Here is a 21,833-nt window from a genome sequence, read left to right as displayed (position 1 = left end):
GCGATGCCCAGTAATAAGATGCATGTAGTGATGGTGACGCGCAGCTCTCCCTCTCTCACAGCTCTCGTGTCCTCGATGCTTTCCCCCTTACGTTACGTGAGGCCTTTCTTCATGCATCTTGCGCGGTCTCTGTGAGCTGTCTCTCTTCTACCGCGAGGTCACATAATGTCAGTTACCGGCGCCCCTGAGAGATGGGAACGCAGAGCGCAGATGTAAAAATTCGCTGGCAAGGATCTGTATAATTACCCCAACGGGGGTAAATACATTTTATGACACTCCCTTGTGTTCAGGTCTCAGAAGCCGCTGCGTCTCTCTTATCAGAACCTTTATCAGAAGTTGTAAATACCCCATGGCTGCCCCCCATGGTGTTACCTGCCCCTGGCTGCCATTACCCTGCTTGCACGGGGCAGCTCCCGGCGCTGAGCAGCAGGAGCCCCAGACCTTTAACATCCACAACCCAAGAGTTGGGATCACATTATTTTATTTGTAAATTAATTCAAACAGCCCCCGGGCACCACGTGGGGCAGATGGGGATAGGCGGGAACTATCAACAGCGCTCTAACAGCACCGTCACATTAGCCACATGGGGTCAGTGCTCACTGTGCACACAAGCTGCCGATAGGGGTAACTCCAGCCCAGACCTGAGGCTTAGGAACTATCCCGGCCACGCTGGGGGCAGGAGGGGGGCTCAGCTTGGGAGGGCAGAAGGGGATGGCAGGTACTAGACCTTCGGCACTGGATGGCGCTGCCAGGACACGCGGTACCTGGGGCTGGAGAACCCTCAGACTGGCACCATTGCACGCATCGGGGACAGAGCAGTCACGTGGAGGCAGCAGGGGCATGGAGGCCAATAGTGGAGGCAGCGGAGGCCGGGCATGGAGGCCAATAGTGGAGGCAGCGGAGGCCGGGCATGGAGGCCAATAGTGGAGGCAGCGGAGGCCGGGCATGGAGGCCAATAGTGGAGGCAGCGGAGGCCGGGCATGGAGGCCAATAGTGGAGGCAGCGGAGGCCGGGCATGGAGATCCATGGTGGAGGAAGCGGGGCACAGACCGGTGAACAGGAGGCTCGGTCTAAGAAGCCCATTTTCTATGTTTTCACAGGAGATGCGTGAAAAGTGACTGCGAGGAACACGTGGCTTAATATTCAGCTGCCGGGGGGTCTTTCTGAGGAGATGGCGGCCGAGAAGCAATCCAACAAAAACATGACTATCCTGATGATCCCATCCAGGCAGTGAATTAACCCCACGGCGCGCAGGTACCACCCTCCGTAGTCAATTTGTGGTCTACATGGCAGCTCTAAATGAACTACATAACGGCTCAGGTGCTCTCGTCTCCCCGCTCTCATCGGGGGTCCGGCTCTGCCTCGGGAAATGCAATGAGCCGGGGTCCGGCCCTTCCCCGTAGGCGCGGTGAGTGGGGGTCCGGCCCTTCCCCGGAGGCGCGGTGAGTGGGGGTCCGGCCCTTCCCCGGGGGCGCGGTGAGTGGGGGTCCGGCCCTTCCCCGGGGGCGCGGTGAGTGGGGGTCCGGCCCTTCCCCGGGGGCACGGTGAGCAGGGGTCTGGCCCTTCCCCGGAGGCGCAGTGAGTGGGGGTCCGGCCCTTCCCCGGAGGCGCGGTGAGTGGGGGTCCGGCCCTTCCCCGGGGGCGCGGTGAGTGGGGATCCGGCCCTTCCCCGGGGGCACGGTGAGCAGGGGTCTGGCCCTTCCCTGGAGGCGCAGTGAGTGGGGGTCCGGCCCTTCCCCGGAGGCGCGGTGAGTGGGGGTCCGGCCCTTCCCCGGGGGCACGGTGAGCAGGGGTCTGGCCCTTCCCCGGAGGCGCAGTGAGTGGGGGTCCGGCCCTTCCCCGGAGGCGCGGTGAGTGGGGGTCCGGCCCTTCCCCGGGGGCGCGGTGAGTGGGGGTCCAGCCCTTCCCCGGGGGCGCGGTGAGTGGGGGTCCAGCTCTATCCCGGGAGGAGCGGTGAGACAGGTGGGGTGACATCACTGGTAAAGTTTGTGATCTCATGATGTTGGCGAGGAGGCTAACAGGCCGAGGAGTTTCCTTCTTGGGCCGCTGTGGTTATGGACGGGTGCCGGAGGAACCGGCTCAGCGTGTCAGCCAGCGCTTCGAGCTGCACGGGGTCTGCGTACTTCAGGAGGTTGGCGCGTCGGACGAAGAAATGGCGAAGGAAGCGCTGCCTCGTACACTTCAAAAGTCGCCGAACAAGACGCAGGAAGCAGCGGACAAAATCCTGCCACGACTTTGAGCCAGGGTGTCTCTCACAGGCCCACAGGACAACCATCTGTCAGAAAATAAACAGCGTGAGACAGACTTTCCCCGCCCACTCGGGGGTAACACTATGGGCCGTGGGTTCTACCCCTCCCAGTAGGGTGACTCAGCAAGAGGGGAGCTATTGGAGGGCAGAGTCTGCCCCTCCCACTGCAGGGTGACACAGGGAGAAGGGGGCTATAGAGGGAGGAGTCTGCCCCTCCCACTGCAGGGTGACACAGGGAGAAGGGGGCTATAGAGAGAGGAGTTTGCCCCTCCCACTGCAGGGTGACAGAGGGGAGTTATGGGAGGATCAGAGTCTGCCCCTCCCACTGCAGGGTGACACAAGTGATAATGACAGGGGTGGGACCTGCAGGTGCTGGGACGTTATCACGGGGCGGTTTCCTGGACACCAAACGTCTTCCTTCATCTGGCGCAGAACGCGCAGACATTTCCCCCGACAGCCGCCGTCCTCATCCATGGCGTCCAGCAGGAGGCGCTCGGCTCGCAGGAAAGACAGCTGCCAGTGGTAATTAGACCGCGCCAGGAGGTCAAAGCCAAAGGACTTCAAGAATGAAGAGAAGGTGAATTAACAGAGATGCAGGGGCAAAACCGGGGGGCATCAAACGAGTGACACGCGGCCACATTTATTTATTTATGGAAATTGCCCCCATTTAGAGGCAGATTTACCTCCCTTAAACTCCCCGGAGGCAAAAACTGATTTAAAATTGTACCTGATGGGTGTCTCTTAGACCCTATCAGTTTAACTGCGTTTTGGTCATGAGGGTCTGCAGCCGTGGCGCTCGCCTCCATGTTCATGCGGACCCTGCAGGCACTCCGTTGGTGCCAGTTCAGTCTCCTCTGAAAACTTTTCTCCTGGCCTTTGTTGCGAGTGTTGCCCCCTTTCTCTTGGTTGCCCCTTTTCTCATAGTTGCCCCCTTTCTCGTGGTTGCCCCTCCCCCTCTTTACCTTAACGCACTGAGCTCGGTCTTTCGAGGGCCACCGCTTCAGGAACCGCGGCCATCGAGCTTTCTTGGGCCAGCAGCCGGGCACCTCGATCATCGGAACGAGCTCAACCTCCACGGGCTGCACCGAGGTCTCCACATTCACCCGAATCACGGGGCCGATGGACTCCATGACGCTCACCTTGTCTGCGGTCAGAGGACAAACACTCAGCCGGAGACAGCAGCCGGCGTCCCCCGCTCGGTAAAATACCCCACATTAAAGCGAGATACGGGGGCAGGAGCTCGTGGTGAGTAGACGCCACTCAGGCCAAGGACAATCACCGCAAGAACTCACACTCAGGCCTGGTATTACTCTCACTCATTGGTGGGCTGGATCATCCACAGGATCCATATGGGATTTTGCTCCTGGGGTAGATACTCACTCACCAGACAGGTTGCAGGTGCAGATGGCCCTCAGGAGGAGACCTTGGAAGACGCTGACCACGCGGGCCGGCACCACGTCCCCCTGGATGTTGACATCACTCTCGTGCCAGTGGGGGGTGCTCTTTTGGAACTGCTCAACCTCCAGCCACTGGTGCATCTTCTCCGGCTCCATAACAGGGGTGAGAAGCCGGACTCCGCTTGGGGTATAATAGCGCCAACGGCGAGTGCTCCTCTGGCGGAAACCACTGAGGCCTCGGAGTGGGACGGTGACCAGGAACTGAGACGGAGCCATAACCTGGGGAAGGAGGCACTTCAGGTCTCCATATAGCCAACAAATAGCCCAATAGGCAACGAGTGATTCTCCTGACAGGCGGGGCAGAAAGTACCTGTATACAGGGGTGCAGGGAGCGCCTGCCCCGCAGCAGCAGCATCCAGTGAGCCACTAAATCCGGCTGGTCCTGACTCATCAGGCAGCAGAGAAAGAAAGGACAGGCGAGAAAGGAAAGGGTTAATGACAGTCTAGGGAGGAAAGGAAACTCTGGTGATTGCGGCGATTGCACGGATTCCGGCTGCTGGAACCGGCGCCGCTCCGTTAGCCTTTAAGGTGTCAGAAGGCTGCAAGCTACAGGCCGCCGGCGGCACAGAGGGGATTATTCACTAAGGTGGCAGCTGGTAGGAGAGCTGCAGGCCGAACGCCGCAATACATCCCAGACGGGAGCAGAAGCTCACTGGGTTCAGACCTTCATAGTGAGATGAAGCTGCAACTCTGCTGCAAGCTCCCTCTTTAGCAAACAAACCCTACAGAGTTAATGATTTGGGGTATTGGAGCCCCCGCTTTCAGCCCCGTGGCAGCAGAGGTCTTCTTGCCCCGGGCCCCCCAACTTCACCAAGCAACATGTGCCACAGTGCCACCTTTACCCCAAACAGCTTGTGACCGCCCACTTTGCCCCAAACACCTTATCAGTGCCACGATAACCCCCAAACAGGCTGCCATCATTGCGCCCAAAGCAAGTTGCCTGTGCCTTTTTTGCCCCATGCACATCCTTCCAACATACACTCTGACACACATATGTAAACACACTTACACAAACTGCACACACTCACTCATACTCACTAACACACACTCCATATCACCCCACCTACACATCCATGCGCATACACTTATACATATATATGCAAACAAACATCCGGCCCGCCCCCACTCGCCTCTCCGGCTGCTGGCACACACTGTGGGTCACGCAGCCTCGGTTTCACAGCGGGGTCACATGATTTCTCTCCGATACGCCTCCCTGTGCCGAAACAATTTTGAACCGGTACGAGACCACAGGAGCCAGGGGGCCCCCTAGAGGCATGGGCCCCGTCGCAGCGCCCTAGTAGTTACGCCACTGACCCTAAGTGCTGGTGATACCCAATAACACTATGTATGACATCATGTATGAGTATGACATCATAGCCCTGGATCTTCATTCTCTGGTGAGGAGATACTAGTGCGTCGGCTTCCTCCCCCGAGACCACCAAGCCCTGCAGTTACCCTCCATGCATTGGCTCATCCTCTAATTACCCCCCGAGTCAGCGCCTGCGTCCCCCAACTTCGCCATCTTTGTAGCCTCCTCATTGGTCAGGAATGCCTTTTCTTCGGGGAAGAGCCCCCGCCACGTGCTGACCACCCTTACAAGTAATGGGTACTCCCTGGTGCAGGTTACCAGCTTTAGATGCCACCATCTGCCGGGACATCCCTGCCCCCCCAACGGCCGAGGGTTGCCCACCGCCCGCCTTCTGCCCCTGCTTGTTGCCCGTGTCTCACCTTCAGACTGTCGCTGTGAACGCCCGAGTTGGAGATGGTCTGGAATCGCGAGTCTCTCGCGCTGATCTCCGCCGTCAGCTGCTGGACCACCTGCCGGACCTCCTCCACCGCCCTGGAGACGCGGCGCTGCCGAGGGCCACCCTGGGGGGCATAAATCATTATTATTCCAGCTCACATTACAGGAAGTGGCCCCGAAATCGGGTGACTCGTTACCGTGGCGTCAGGGTTATTTCATTAATAGCCGCTAGAGGGGGTCCTGAGACGGGCGGCTGGGGAAAGCCATTGCGGTGGTGATGAGTAGTGTTTACAGGGTGCTGCTGATCGGTGGTGTGATGGTGATGGGTGTTGTTGGAGGATGGTGGTGATGGGTGTTGTAGGTGGATGGTGGTGATGGGTGTTGTTGGCGGATGGTGGTGATGGGTGTTGTAGGCGGATGGCGGTGATGGGTGTTGTAGGCGGATGGTGGTGATGGGTGTTGTAGGATGGTGGTGATGGGTGTTGTAGGATGGTGGTGATGGGTGTTGTAGGCGGATGGTGGTGATGGGTGTTGTAGGATGGTGGTGATGGGTGTTGTAGGCGGATGGTGGTGATGGGTGTTGTAGGCGGATGGTGGTGATGGGTGTTGTAGGATGGTGGTGATGGGTGTTGCTGGCGGATGGTGGTGATGGGTGTTGTAGGCGGATGGTGGTGATGGGTGTTGTAGGCGGATGGTGGTGATGGGTGTTGTTGGCGGATGGTGGTGATGGGTGTTGTAGGATGGTGGTGATGGGTGTTGTTGGCGGATGGTGGTGATGGGTGTTGTAGGCGGATGGTGGTGATGGGTGTTGTAGGCGGATGGTGGTGATGGGTGTTGTTGGCGGATGGTGGTGATGGGTGTTGCTGGCGGATGGTGGTGATGGGTGTTGTAGGCGGATGGTGGTGATGGGTGTTGTAGGATGGTGGTGATGGGTGTTGTAGGATGGTGGTGATGGGTGTTGTAGGTGGATGGTGGTGATGGGTGTTGTAGGCGGATGGTGGTGATGGGTGTTGTAGGCGGATGGTGGTGATGGGTGTTGTAGGATGGTGGTGATGGGTGTTGTTGGCGGATGGTGGTGATGGGTGTTGCTGGCGGATGGTGGTGATGGGTGTTGTAGGCGGATGGTGGTGATGGGTGTTGTAGGATGGTGGTGATGGGTGTTGTAGGATGTTGGTGATGGGTGTTGTAGGCGGATGTTGGTGATGGGTGTTGTAGGTGGATGGTGGTGATGGGTGTTGTTGGAGGATGGTGGTGATGGGTGTTGTTGGAGGATGGTGGTGATGGGTGTTGTAGGATGGTGGTGATGGGTGTTGTAGGCGGATGGTGGTGATGGGTGTTGTAGGCGGATGGTGGTGATGGGTGTTGTTGGAGGATGGTGGTGATGGGTGTTGTTGGAGGATGGTGGTGATGGGTGTTGTTGGAGGATGGTGGTGATGGGTGTTGTAGGCGGATGGTGGTGATGGGTGTTGTAGGCGGATGGTGGTGATGGGTGTTGTAGGATGGTGGTGATGGGTGTTGTTGGCGGATGGTGGTGATGGGTGTTGTTGGCGGATGGTGGTGATGGGTGTTGTAGGATGTTGGTGATGGGTGTTGTAGGCGGATGGTGGTGATGGGTGTTGTAGGATGGTGGTGATGGGTGTTGTAGGCGGATGGTGGTGATGGGTGTTGTAGGCGGATGTTGGTGATGGGTGTTGTAGGCGGATGGTGGTGATGGGTGTTGTAGGCGGATGGTGGTGATGGGTGTTGTTGGCGGATGGTGGTGATGGGTGTTGTAGGGGGATGGTGGTGATGGGTGTTGTGAGATGGTGGTGATGGGTGTTGTTGGCGGATGGTGGTGATGGGTGTTGTAGGCGGATGGTGGTGATGGGTGTTGCAGGATGGTGGTGATGGGTGTTGTAGGCGGATGGTGGTGATGGGTGTTGCTGGCGGATGGTGGTGATGGGTGTTGTAGGCGGATGGTGGTGATGGGTGTTGTAGGATGGTGGTGATGGGTGTTGTAGGATGTTGGTGATGGGTGTTGTAGGCGGATGTTGGTGATGGGTGTTGTAGGTGGATGGTGGTGATGGGTGTTGTAGGCGGATGGTGGTGATGGGTGTTGTAGGCGGATGGTGGTGATGGGTGTTGTAGGATGGTGGTGATGGGTGTTGTTGGCGGATGGTGGTGATGGGTGTTGTAGGATGTTGGTGATGGGTGTTGTAGGCGGATGGTGGTGATGGGTGTTGTAGGATGGTGGTGATGGGTGTTGTTGGCGGATGGTGGTGATGGATGTTGTAGGCGGATGGTGGTGATGGGTGTTGTAGGCGGATGGTGGTGATGGGTGTTGTTGGCGGATGGTGGTGATGGGTGTTGTAGGGGGATGGTGGTGATGGGTGTTGTAGGATGGTGGTGATGGGTGTTGTGAGATGGTGGTGATGGGTGTTGTTGGCGGATGGTGGTGATGGGTGTTGTTGGCGGATGGTGGTGATGGGTGTTGTAGGATGGTGGTGATGGGTGTTGTGAGATGGTGGTGATGGGTGTTGTTGGCGGATGGTGGTGATGGGTGTTGTTGGCGGATGGTGGTGATGGGTGTTGTAGGATGGTGGTGATGGGTGTTGTGAGATGGTGGTGATGGGTGTTGTTGGCGGATGGTGGTGATGGGTGTTGTTGGCGGATGGTGGTGATGGGTGTTGTAGGATGGTGGTGATGGGTGTTGTAGGCGGATGGTGGTGATGGGTGTTGTAGGATGGTGGTGATGGGTGTTGTGAGATGGTGGTGATGGGTGTTGTTGGCGGATGGTGGTGATGGGTGTTGTTGGCGGATGGTGGTGATGGGTGTTGTAGGATGGTGGTGATGGGTGTTGGCGGATGGTGGTGATGGGTGTTGTAGGATGGTGGTGATGGGTGTTGTAGGCGGATGGTGGTGATGGGTGTTGTTGGAGGATGGTGGTGATGGGTGTTGTAGGCGGATGGTGGTGATGGGTGTTGTTGGCGGATGGTGGTGATGGGTGTTGTAGGCGGATGGTGGTGATGGGTGTTGTAGGATGTTGGTGATGGGTGTTGTAGGCGGATGTTGGTGATGGGTGTTGTAGGCGGATGGTGGTGATGGGTGTTGTAGGATGTTGGTGATGGGTGTTGTAGGATGGTGGTGATGGGTGTTGTAGGATGGTGGTGATGGGTGTTGTAGGCGGATGTTGGTGATGGGTGTTGTAGGCGGATGGTGGTGATGGGTGTTGTAGGATGTTGGTGATGGGTGTTGTAGGATGTTGGTGATGGGTGTTGTAGGCGGATGGTGGTGATGGGTGTTGTTGGCGGATGGTGGTGATGGGTGTTGTAGGCGGATGGTGGTGATGGGTGTTGTAGGCGGATGGTGGTGATGGGTGTTGTAGGATGGTGGTGATGGGTGTTGTAGGATGTTGGTGATGGGTGTTGTAGGCGGATGGTGGTGATGGGTGTTGTAGGCGGATGGTGGTGATGGGTGTTGTAGGCGGATGGTGGTGATGGGTGTTGTAGGAGGATGGTGGTGATGGGTGTTGTAGGCGGATGGTGGTGATGGGTGTTGTAGGTGGATGGTGGTGATGGGTGTTGTAGGCGGATGGTGGTGATGGGTGTTGTTGGCGGATGGTGGTGATGGGTGTTGTAGGTGGATGGTGGTGATGGGTGTTGTAGGATGGTGGTGATGGGTGTTGTTGGCGGATGGTGGTGATGGGTGTTGCTGGCGGATGGTGGTGATGGGTGTTGTAGGCGGATGGTGGTGATGGGTGTTGTAGGCGGATGGTGGTGATGGGTGTTGTTGGCGGATGGTGGTGATGGGTGTTGTAGGATGGTGGTGATGGGTGTTGTTGGCGGATGGTGGTGATGGGTGTTGTTGGCGGATGGTGGTGATGGGTGTTGGCGGATGGTGGTGATGGGTGTTGTTGGAGGATGGTGGTGATGGGTGTTGTTGGCGGATGGTGGTGATGGGTGTTGTAGGCGGATGGTGGTGATGGGTGTTGTAGGCGGATGGTGGTGATGGGTGTTGTTGGCGGATGGTGGTGATGGGTGTTGCTGGCGGATGGTGGTGATGGGTGTTGTAGGCGGATGGTGGTGATGGGTGTTGTAGGATGGTGGTGATGGGTGTTGTAGGATGGTGGTGATGGGTGTTGTAGGTGGATGGTGGTGATGGGTGTTGTAGGCGGATGGTGGTGATGGGTGTTGTAGGCGGATGGTGGTGATGGGTGTTGTAGGATGGTGGTGATGGGTGTTGTTGGCGGATGGTGGTGATGGGTGTTGCTGGCGGATGGTGGTGATGGGTGTTGTAGGCGGATGGTGGTGATGGGTGTTGTAGGATGGTGGTGATGGGTGTTGTAGGATGTTGGTGATGGGTGTTGTAGGCGGATGTTGGTGATGGGTGTTGTTGGCGGATGGTGGTGATGGGTGTTGTAGGCGGATGGTGGTGATGGGTGTTGTAGGATGGTGGTGATGGGTGTTGTAGGATGTTGGTGATGGGTGTTGTAGGCGGATGGTGGTGATGGGTGTTGTAGGATGGTGGTGATGGGTGTTGTTGGCGGATGGTGGTGATGGGTGTTGTAGGATGGTGGTGATGGGTGTTGTTGGCGGATGGTGGTGATGGGTGTTGTAGGGGGATGGTGGTGATGGGTGTTGTAGGCGGATGGTGGTGATGGGTGTTGTTGGCGGATGGTGGTGATGGGTGTTGTTGGAGGATGGTGGTGATGGGTGTTGTTGGAGGATGGTGGTGATGGGTGTTGTAGGATGGTGGTGATGGGTGTTGTAGGCGGATGGTGGTGATGGGTGTTGTAGGCGGATGGTGGTGATGGGTGTTGTTGGAGGATGGTGGTGATGGGTGTTGTTGGAGGATGGTGGTGATGGGTGTTGTTGGAGGATGGTGGTGATGGGTGTTGTAGGCGGATGGTGGTGATGGGTGTTGTAGGCGGATGGTGGTGATGGGTGTTGTAGGATGGTGGTGATGGGTGTTGTTGGCGGATGGTGGTGATGGGTGTTGTTGGCGGATGGTGGTGATGGGTGTTGTAGGATGTTGGTGATGGGTGTTGTAGGCGGATGGTGGTGATGGGTGTTGTAGGATGGTGGTGATGGGTGTTGTAGGCGGATGGTGGTGATGGGTGTTGTAGGCGGATGTTGGTGATGGGTGTTGTAGGCGGATGGTGGTGATGGGTGTTGTAGGCGGATGGTGGTGATGGGTGTTGTTGGCGGATGGTGGTGATGGGTGTTGTAGGCGGATGGTGGTGATGGGTGTTGTAGGGGGATGGTGGTGATGGGTGTTGTGAGATGGTGGTGATGGGTGTTGTTGGCGGATGGTGGTGATGGGTGTTGTAGGCGGATGGTGGTGATGGGTGTTGCAGGATGGTGGTGATGGGTGTTGTAGGCGGATGGTGGTGATGGGTGTTGCTGGCGGATGGTGGTGATGGGTGTTGTAGGCGGATGGTGGTGATGGGTGTTGTAGGATGGTGGTGATGGGTGTTGTAGGATGTTGGTGATGGGTGTTGTAGGCGGATGTTGGTGATGGGTGTTGTAGGTGGATGGTGGTGATGGGTGTTGTAGGCGGATGGTGGTGATGGGTGTTGTAGGCGGATGGTGGTGATGGGTGTTGTAGGATGTTGGTGATGGGTGTTGTAGGCGGATGGTGGTGATGGGTGTTGTAGGATGGTGGTGATGGGTGTTGTTGGCGGATGGTGGTGATGGATGTTGTAGGCGGATGGTGGTGATGGGTGTTGTAGGCGGATGGTGGTGATGGGTGTTGTAGGCGGATGGTGGTGATGGGTGTTGTTGGCGGATGGTGGTGATGGGTGTTGTAGGGGGATGGTGGTGATGGGTGTTGTGAGATGGTGGTGATGGGTGTTGTTGGCGGATGGTGGTGATGGGTGTTGTTGGCGGATGGTGGTGATGGGTGTTGTAGGATGGTGGTGATGGGTGTTGGCGGATGGTGGTGATGGGTGTTGTAGGATGGTGGTGATGGGTGTTGTAGGCGGATGGTGGTGATGGGTGTTGTTGGAGGATGGTGGTGATGGGTGTTGTAGGCGGATGGTGGTGATGGGTGTTGTTGGCGGATGGTGGTGATGGGTGTTGTAGGCGGATGGTGGTGATGGGTGTTGTAGGATGTTGGTGATGGGTGTTGTAGGCGGATGTTGGTGATGGGTGTTGTAGGCGGATGGTGGTGATGGGTGTTGTAGGATGTTGGTGATGGGTGTTGTAGGATGGTGGTGATGGGTGTTGTAGGATGGTGGTGATGGGTGTTGTAGGCGGATGTTGGTGATGGGTGTTGTAGGCGGATGTTGGTGATGGGTGTTGTAGGCGGATGGTGGTGATGGGTGTTGTAGGATGTTGGTGATGGGTGTTGTAGGATGTTGGTGATGGGTGTTGTAGGCGGATGGTGGTGATGGGTGTTGTTGGCGGATGGTGGTGATGGGTGTTGTAGGCGGATGGTGGTGATGGGTGTTGTAGGCGGATGGTGGTGATGGGTGTTGTAGGATGGTGGTGATGGGTGTTGTAGGATGTTGGTGATGGGTGTTGTAGGCGGATGGTGGTGATGGGTGTTGTAGGATGGTGGTGATGGGTGTTGTAGGATGGTGGTGATGGGTGTTGTAGGCGGATGGTGGTGATGGGTGTTGTAGGCGGATGGTGGTGATGGGTGTTGTAGGAGGATGGTGGTGATGGGTGTTGTAGGCGGATGGTGGTGATGGGTGTTGTAGGTGGATGGTGGTGATGGGTGTTGTAGGCGGATGGTGGTGATGGGTGTTGTTGGCGGATGGTGGTGATGGGTGTTGTAGGTGGATGGTGGTGATGGGTGTTGTTGGCGGATGGTGGTGATGGGTGTTGTAGGATGGTGGTGATGGGTGTTGTAGGCGGATGGTGGTGATGGGTGTTGTAGGCGGATGGTGGTGATGGGTGTTGTAGGATGGTGGTGATGGGTGTTGTAGGCGGATGGTGGTGATGGGTGTTGTAGGATGGTGGTGATGGGTGTTGTAGGATGGTGGTGATGGGTGTTGTAGGCGGATGGTGGTGATGGGTGTTGTAGGCGGATGGTGGTGATGGGTGTTGTAGGCGGATGGTGGTGATGGGTGTTGTAGGCGGATGGTGGTGATGGGTGTTGTTGGCGGATGGTGGTGATGGGTGTTGTAGGCGGATGGTGGTGATGGGTGTTGTAGGATGTTGGTGATGGGTGTTGTAGGATGGTGGTGATGGGTGTTGTAGGCGGATGGTGGTGATGGGTGTTGTAGGATGTTGGTGATGGGTGTTGTAGGTGGATGGTGGTGATGGGTGTTGTAGGATGGTGGTGATGGGTGTTGTAGGCGGATGGTGGTGATGGGTGTTGTAGGATGGTGGTGATGGGTGTTGTAGGATGTTGGTGATGGGTGTTGTAGGCGGATGGTGGTGATGGGTGTTGTAGGCGGATGGTGGTGATGGGTGTTGTTGGAGGATGGTGGTGATGGGTGTTGTAGGAGGATGGTGGTGATGGGTGTTGTGTGAATGACCCTCACTCCCATCACTCAGAGCCTTACCGATAGCTGCAGGAAGCCGTGCAGATCCTCCTCTGTGAGATTCTTCATTCCTGGGGTATTCAGTGGTAGAAGCGGCCTGCAAATACACAGCACTGTACACTATATCACCGCATATACACAGCACTGTACACTATATCACTGCACATACACAGAGCTGCACGCTATATCACTGCATATACACAGAGCTGTACGCTATATCACTGCATATACACAGAGCTGTACACTATATCACTGCACATATACAGCGCTGTACACAATAGCACCGCACATACGCAGGGCTGTACACTATATCACTGCATATACACAGAGCTGTACACTAAATCACTGCACATACACAGCACTGTACACTATATCACTGCACATACACAGCACTGTACACTATATCACCGCATATACACAGCACTGTACACTATATCACCGCATATACACAGCTGGAACAACCCTCCGATCTTCTAAACGTTCCAGCTCTACGGCTCACATAGAAAAATAGAAAGTGACGGCAGATAAGAAGCATTCGGCGTCCGGTCCGCCCGTCCTCTCAGTCCTTTCCTCAATCCCGGACTTATCTTATATCCAGCTCAGCCTGATGCCTGTCCCATGCTTGCTTAAATGTCTTCACTGTATTAGCATCTACCACCTCTGCTGGAAGGCTATTCCATGCGTCCACTACCCTAAAGTAATATTCCTGATGTTACCGTTAAACCTTTGCCCCTCTAGCTTATGACTCTGTGCGCTTGTTGTGGTTTTATTTCTCCTTTTAAATAAACTCTCTTCCTTTATCTTGTTGATTCCCTTACAGTATATATGTATATAGTACAGTATATATGTATATAGCACAGTATATATGTATATATGTATATGGTACAGTATATATGTATATATGTATATAGTACAGTATATATGTATATAGTACAGTATATATGTGTATATAGTACAGTGTATATGTATATAGTACAGTATATGTGTATATAGCACAGTATATATGTATATGTGTATATAGTACAGTATATATGTATATATGTATATAGTACAGTATATATGTATATATGTATATAGTACAGTATATATGTATATAGTACAGTATATATGTATATAGTGCAGTGTATATGTATATAGCACAGTGTATATGTATATAGTACAGTGTATATGTATATATGTATATAGTACAGTGTATATGTATATATGTATATAGCACAGTATATATGTATATAGTACAGTATATATGTATATAGTACAGTGTATATGTATATATGTATATAGCACAGTATATATGTATATAGTACAGTGTATATGTGTATATGTATATAGTACAGTGTATATGTGTATATAGTACAGTGTATATGTGTATATAGTACAGTGTATATGTATATAGTACAGTGTATATGTATATAGCACAGTGTATATGTATATAGTACAGTATATATGTATATATGTATATAGTACAGTATATATGTATATAGTACAGTATATATGTATATAGTACAGTATATATGTGTATATGTATATAGTACAGTGCATATGTATATAGTACAGTATATATGTATATAGCACAGTATATATGTGTATATAGTACAGTGTATATGTATATAGTACAGTATACATGTATATAGTACTGTATATATGTATATAGCACAGTATATATGTATATGTGTATATAGTACAGTGTATATGTATATATGTTGTCAGATATTTTATGCTAGAAAACATGTATTCTATATGTTCTGTATTTACATGAGCACAAAATGGAGTCAGAGCCATTTTATTTTATTTAATCATATAACGGTTATTTCTGTGTGTCTTTGTTCCCTCTATAATTGAGAACAAAGAAGTATTCATGTATAATGATGTTTCAGTATATATGATCCTATGAATGTTATCTGCCATGAGAAAGTTAAGGAGTAGACACTAAATATCCTTAGGTATGGAAATGGAATGGGGGACCCGTTGTAAGACCCCCAAAACCTAATTTACTACCTAGGAGGCAACGTCTGGAGATATGGGCGAATACAAAGACCTGATTTACTACCTAGGAGGTAACATCTAAAGATAAGGGGACCATATGAACACATATGTAGTGGTCTTAAGTTATTTCTTAGACCAGAGCGTCTCTCGCTGGTAAATTAAGAAATTACAACGGTGTAAATATGAGTAGAAATCCTAATTATAATGGGTAAAACCCACCGTTATGATTGGAGAATTCCAGCCAATAGGTGGAGGCTATGATAATAAGCCCTGTCTTTAAAAGCTTATGTCTTGAATAATTTAAGGACTCACCCCTCAAACGCACCCTAAAAGACTCACCTTAAAAACGGACCTGAGAAACGCACCCTGAGACAGACAGACCCTGACGGACTCATTTAATTTACCCCAAAGAATTGGAATCTCAAGATCCTGGCACCATAATCTTACTCTTAGAATTACTTTGAGTCCCAAGTTATATAACTGGTAGCAAGTGATATTCTTCCCACTTAATTTCTTGCCACTGAACCTGGATTAATTTCTACAAGGACCAGTTGGACCACAGCAACAAGTGGTGGTAATTATAATTTTATTATTCTGAATAGAGGTGAATTTTGTCTTCTTCGTATAGAATTCCCTTTTTCTGGGAAGTAGTATATTGCATTATTGTATATATTATTGTATATGATATTATTGTATATGATATTATTGTATATGGCGTTATTGTATATGATATTATTGTATATGATATTATTGTATATGACGGCTTGTGAGACTGCAGCTTATAACCCGTGATAATAACAATAATGAAAAGGTATTTTTACCTATAGATGAAGTTTGACATTATTTGCATCTATTAGGAATTTCACTAAATACTCTTAGACATTATTAAATTATTTTAAATTGGCATATTAGTTGAACTAATATAATAGAGTTAGTGATCTTTTTATTACTGCCCGGCTGATTATTATTTTGGTTGCTGAGTGGACTGGAAATTAATTGTGTGTTAGACTCATAAAGTATTAATTCATATTGATAACTATCGATAATATACTGTATTTGAATTGATTCATTTTTGACATGTTTTAAGAACTTTGTATTTTGTATTCTGCACTGTGTGACCCATATATAGATTTTATAAATTGTATTCACAATAAATAATATTTTTGATTGATTATCATTGTGATATATATCTAATTTGAATTATAATTTTCGGCGATCTGAAAGGATTTAGGAAAATATATATATATTAATATATAATATAAAATATAGGGTATCTCCTTAAATTAATATTGTGGATGTGGTACTACAATATTTGGTAGCGTCGTTACTTTGCGTGTGTGATAAAATATTGGTTTTACCGATTTTGTCTCATTAATATCCCTAACAATGTATATAGCACAGTATATATGTATATAGTACCGTGTATATGTATATATGTATATAGCACAGTATATATGTATATAGTACAATATATATGTATATATGTATATAGTACAGTATATATGTATATAGTGCAGTGTATATGTATATAGTACAGTGTATATGTATATAGTACAGTGTATATGTATATCTGTATACAGTACAGTATATATGTATATAGTACAGTGTATATGTATATAGTACAGTGTATATGTATATATGTATATAGTACAGTGTATATGTATATATGTATATAGTACCGTGTATATGTATATATGTATATAGCACAGTATATATGTATATAGTACAATATATATGTATATATGTATATAGTACAGTATATATGTATATAGTGCAGTGTATATGTATATAGTACAGTGTATATGTATATAGTACAGTGTATATGTATATCTGTATACAGTACAGTATATATGTATATAGTACAGTGTATATGTATATAGTACAGTGTATATGTATATATGTATATAGTACAGTGTATATGTATATATGTATATAGCACAGTATATATGCATATAGTACAGTGTATATGTATATATGTATATAGTACAGTGTATATGTATATATGTATATAGCACAGTATATATGTATATGTATATAGTACAGTGTAAATGTATATATGTATATAGCACAGTATATATGTATATAGTACAGTGTATATGTATATAGTACAGTGTGTATGTATATAGTACAGTGTATATGTATATATGTAGATAGTACAGTATATATGTATATAGTACAGTGTATATGTGTATATGTATATAGTACAGTATATATGTATATAGCACAGTATATATGTATATAGTACAGTGTATATGTATATATGTATATAGTACAGTGTATATGTATATATGTATATAGTACAGTGTATATGTATATAGTACAGTGTATATGTATATATGTATATAGCACAGTATATATGGATATGTATATAGTACAGTGTATATGTATATATGTATATAGCACAGTATATATGTATATAGTACAGTATATATGTATATAGCACAGTATATATGTATATATGTATATAGTACAGTGTATATGTATATATGTATATAGTACAGTGTAAATGTATATAGTACAGTGTATATGTATATATGTATATAGCACAGTATATATGTATATAGTACAGTGTATATGTATATATGTATATAGCACAGTATATATGTATATAGTACAGTGTATATGTATATAGTACAGTGTATATGTATATATGTATATAGTACTGTGTATATGTATATATGTATATAGCACAGTATATATGCATATAGTACAGTATATATGTATATATGTATATAGTACAGTGTATATGTGTATATGTATATAGTACAGTATATATGTATATAGCACAGTATATATGTATATAGTACAGTGTATATGTATATATGTATATAGTACAGTGTATATGTATATATGTATATAGTACTGTGTATATGTATATATGTATATAGCACAGTATATATGCATATAGTACAGTATATATGTATATATGTATATAGTACAGTGTATATGTGTATATGTATATAGTACAGTATATATGTATATAGTACAGTATATATGTATATAGCACAGTATATATGTATATAGTACAGTGTATATGTATATATGTATATAGTACAGTGTATATGTATATATGTATATAGTACAGTGTAAATGTATATATGTATATAGCCAGTGGCGTCGCTACAGGGGGGCAATTGCCCCCCCTAGGTTATTCCTTGCCCCCCCGCCGAATTTATAACCACCCAGGACAGTCCTTGACTGCTAAGGATGGCATGGTGCCGTCGCTAGCAGTCCCAGTCAGGTGCTAACGACGGCACCATCTTACCTTGATGGAGGTCTGTGGACCTCCATCACCACCTACCCCGGTGATCTGCCCCTCACACTGAAGGGCATCACCGGGGCCACCCGATCTGCCCGGTGACGTCTCGCGCAATGACGCGATGACGTCACCGCGCAACTTTATTAACAACTGACAATTGTCAGTTAAAGAGGTATGGGGGCATGCTGCTTAGATGCCTGTATCTCAGGCATCTAAGCAGCTACAGACCCCCAACATATACCGTTGGAGAGGTAATCGCCTCACCTTTCCAGCGATTTCCGGTATATAGATTGTAAAAAAATAATAAAAAAATATTAAGTTAAAAAAAATAAAAATGTGAAAAAAATGATTTGGGGTCTCTAAAGGCAGATAAAAAAAAAGATCAAAATTGCCTAGAGACCCCCAAATTAAATTATTTAAACATAAAGTAGTTTAACTTTAAAAAAAAAAAAGTTTAAGTATTCTAGCTAAATGATCACTGTGGTAGCCAATGTTACCACAGCGATCATATAGCTATAAAAAGTCACATTCCCTTTTTAAAAATGGCCGATACTAATTTTTAATCCTATGATCCCTTTGATCATGGGGTTAAATTTAGCCAACGGTAGAGGGAGGCAATTTTTGAAATCCTGATGAACTGCAAATATTATTAGAATCAGCCATTTAGCCTGTGCGGTACGTGAGTAACCATCTCATCCCTGGAGCGCCTTGCATTTTTACTGCAAAACTTATTTTTGCTGTAAAAGTGATTTTTTTTCTCCCTTTACCATCATTTCTTTGGGATTGTAAGGGGAAAGAATGGTGTGTGCTTCTGTGAGTGAATGTATGGAAAGAATGGTGTGTGCTTCTGTGAGTGAATGTATGGAAAGAATGGTGTGTGCTTCTGTGAGTGAATGTATGGAAAGAATGGTGTGTGCTTCTGTGAGTGAATGTATGGAAAGTATGGTGTGTGCTTCTGTGAGTGAATGTATGGAAAGTATGGTGTGTGCTTCTGTGAGTGAATGTATGGAAAGAATGGTGTGTGCTTCTGTGAGTGAATGTATGGAAAGTATGGTGTGTGCTTCTGTGAGTGAATGTATGGAAAGAATGGTGTGTGCTTCTGTGAGTGAATGTATGGAAAGAATGGTGTGTGCTTCTGTGAGTGAATGTATGGAAAGAATGGTGTGTGCGTCTGTGAGTGAATGTATGGAAAGTATGGTGTGTGCTTCTGTGAGTGAATGTATGGAAAGTATGGTGTGTGCTTCTGTGAGTGAATGTATGGAAAGAATGGTGTGTGCTTCTGTGAGTGAATGTATGGAAAGTATGGTGTGTGCTTCTGTGAGTGAATGTATGGAAAGTATGGTGTGTGCTTCTGTGAGTGAATGGAGATATGAAAGGCGTGTGAATGGTCAGTAATTAGGGTTGAAGCCTTGACGTGGCATTAGTGCTCACGTAGGAAGTTAAATTATGGCACAAAAAGTACACATTTGCAAAAACTACACCCCTTGGCGCATCAAATGAGGGGCTGCATGTGTTTCTAGTAATAACCTGGAGTGCGCAAGACACAAATGAACATGTCGCTATGGATACAAAAAACATATTTTCTAGCCAAAGCGACATATTCCATCATTATTTGTGCACTCAACTTTTGTCCTAGAAATACATGTAACCCCTCATTTGAAGCTCCAAGGGATGTAGTTTCTTAAAATGGATGAATTGTCTGAATGAGGGAGAGCATGAGTTAATGTGATTGTGTGTATCATAGATGTATAATTGTGGAAGGGCAAAGATGGCACTAGCAGGATGTTTGAGCCTTGGGGACCAAGATGGCACAGGCAGGGTGTATATGGGACAAAGATGGCAAATCGTATGTGTGTTATCTGGGTGCTGGTCAGGTTCTATGTGGGCAGTGTGGTTGGGTTGTGCAACCTGTGATCTATGCCTGTAATTTAGGAGGTTTTAAATATACCTTTAATGCCGTGTTTTTATGTGAATTCCAGTTGATCTGTACCTGCAAAGCTTGGTTTGTGTGTTCTTCTGTAGATCCATATCTGGTATGCTATGTTTCCATACATTATTTATGTTTACCTACAAATACAGGGTTTGTATATCTTGTTCAGTTGATTAATACCTGCAATGCTGTTTCCATGTATTGATTTGATCTATACCTGCGATGCTACGTTTCATATATTATTATTGTATACCTGCAAATACAGGATTTGTATGTCTGATTCTGTTTATTTGATATATACCTTCAGTGCTGAGATCACAAGTGAATTTCAATTGATCTATACATGCAAAGCTGGGTTTGTGTGTTAATGTGTTGATCTATACCTGCTATCGGCAGCAGGGTCTAATATTTATATATATATTTATATATATATCGGCAGCAGGGACTAATATTAGGCCCTGAAATCAGTGCAAAAGTTAAGGTATTGTGTTGTTTAAAGAATTTCAAGGATTAGTCGTACTAAATGGTGGCTTCAGGCTTCCCATGTTGAATGATCAAGTATTGTATTGTCCAATAACAAAAGTATCATTCCATAGCACATTACTTTTGGCAATATATATATATATATATATATATATATATATATATATGTGTGTGTGTGTTTTTTCAGTGGTATGATTTAATGGTGGAAATTATTAATGCCCCCCCAGTTTGACTGTGGCATCTTGTGTGCCCCCCCTATATATTGTTTCTAGAGTCGCCACTGTATATAGCACAGTATATATGTATATAGTACAGTGTATATGTACAGAGCACAGTGTATATGTTAAGATCCTTTAACCTGTCCTGGTAAGGTTTATCTTGTAATCCATGAAGCAGTTTAGTTGCCCTTCTCTGCACTTTCTCCCACATATCTCTATCCTTCGGGAGATCCGCTCTCCAGTGCTGTACACAATACTCCAAGTGAGGTCTCAGCGGTCCTCTGTACAGCGGCACGAGCGATTCCCTCTCGCTGTACGGCCCGGCATTCTGCGAGCGTCTCCTGCTGCTCTATTACCTCCTCTACCTGCTTTAAATCCTCTGAAGTAATTGCCCCTAAACCCCCCTCCTCGGGACTGTATCAGGTATTCTGTACTCTGCCGTTGGGGGTTTTATGCCCCAGATGCGTTACTTTGCATTGATCCGGGTTAAATGTCGGTTGCTGGGGCTCTTAAAGAGAACGAGTCGAAATAGAGACCGCCGAGGTACCCCGCAGGTAGACCTCGCTCCGCATATACTCCCTGGGGTCCCTGGGTTCACCTACACGGATCACTGACCCCCACCGAGGCCCCTGGGTTCACCTACCTGGTGCACCGGATCTCACTGGCAGCAGGTGAAGTGCTGTCCTGGATTTAACCTTTTGTGTGCTGAGGGGCTCCCGCCTGCACTGCAGCTCCTGCGCGTTCCTGGCCCCAAATGAGAGAGAAAGAGCCGCAGCGTGACCTCCCCCGCCCGACAGTGCCGTCCCCGGGCGCCGTTTACTGTAAACACGGAACAAGTGCCTCGTCCCTGCACGTTTAACACACAACTGCCCCACAACACACACAAACACGCCCCGCACACACGCCACCGAACACACACACCCTACCCCACACAACCTGCCGCCCACCGCCCACCACCCACACCCCACAACACTGAACACACATACCCCACACACAAATACCACCACCCTGCCCACCCACCACACACACACCCCACAACA

At 48.3% G+C, this 21,833-nt stretch overlaps 1 protein-coding gene across 2 annotated transcripts; it reads right to left on the bottom strand.

Moving 5' to 3' along the window:
• Positions 1-1,866: 1,866 nt before the first annotated feature.
• MAB21L3 (mab-21 like 3) lies at positions 1,867-21,538 on the bottom strand. Of its 2 annotated transcripts, XM_053456851.1 has the most exons (8): positions 21,437-21,538; positions 12,942-13,017; positions 5,434-5,574; positions 4,016-4,087; positions 3,633-3,924; positions 3,211-3,392; positions 2,612-2,806; positions 1,867-2,275 (listed from the first exon to the last, which is right to left on the bottom strand). In XM_053456851.1, the coding sequence occupies exons 2-8, from the start codon at positions 12,987-12,989 to the stop codon at positions 2,015-2,017; spliced, it is 1,191 nt and encodes a 396-aa protein (XP_053312826.1). In that variant the 5' UTR covers positions 12,990-13,017; positions 21,437-21,538; the 3' UTR covers positions 1,867-2,014. The 2 variants fall into 2 exon arrangements, with proteins under 2 accessions (XP_053312826.1, XP_053312827.1); XM_053456852.1 differs by lacking the exon at positions 4,016-4,087.
• Between the last annotated feature and the right edge of the window lie 295 nt (positions 21,539-21,833).

Source organism: Spea bombifrons, chromosome 2 (genome assembly GCF_027358695.1).
Source record: "Spea bombifrons isolate aSpeBom1 chromosome 2, aSpeBom1.2.pri, whole genome shotgun sequence".
In the NCBI taxonomy this organism is placed as follows: domain Eukaryota; kingdom Metazoa; phylum Chordata; class Amphibia; order Anura; family Pelobatidae; genus Spea; species Spea bombifrons.
Note: the sequence above shows the minus strand (reverse complement) of the source record. Positions and strands in the feature narration are given on the sequence as shown.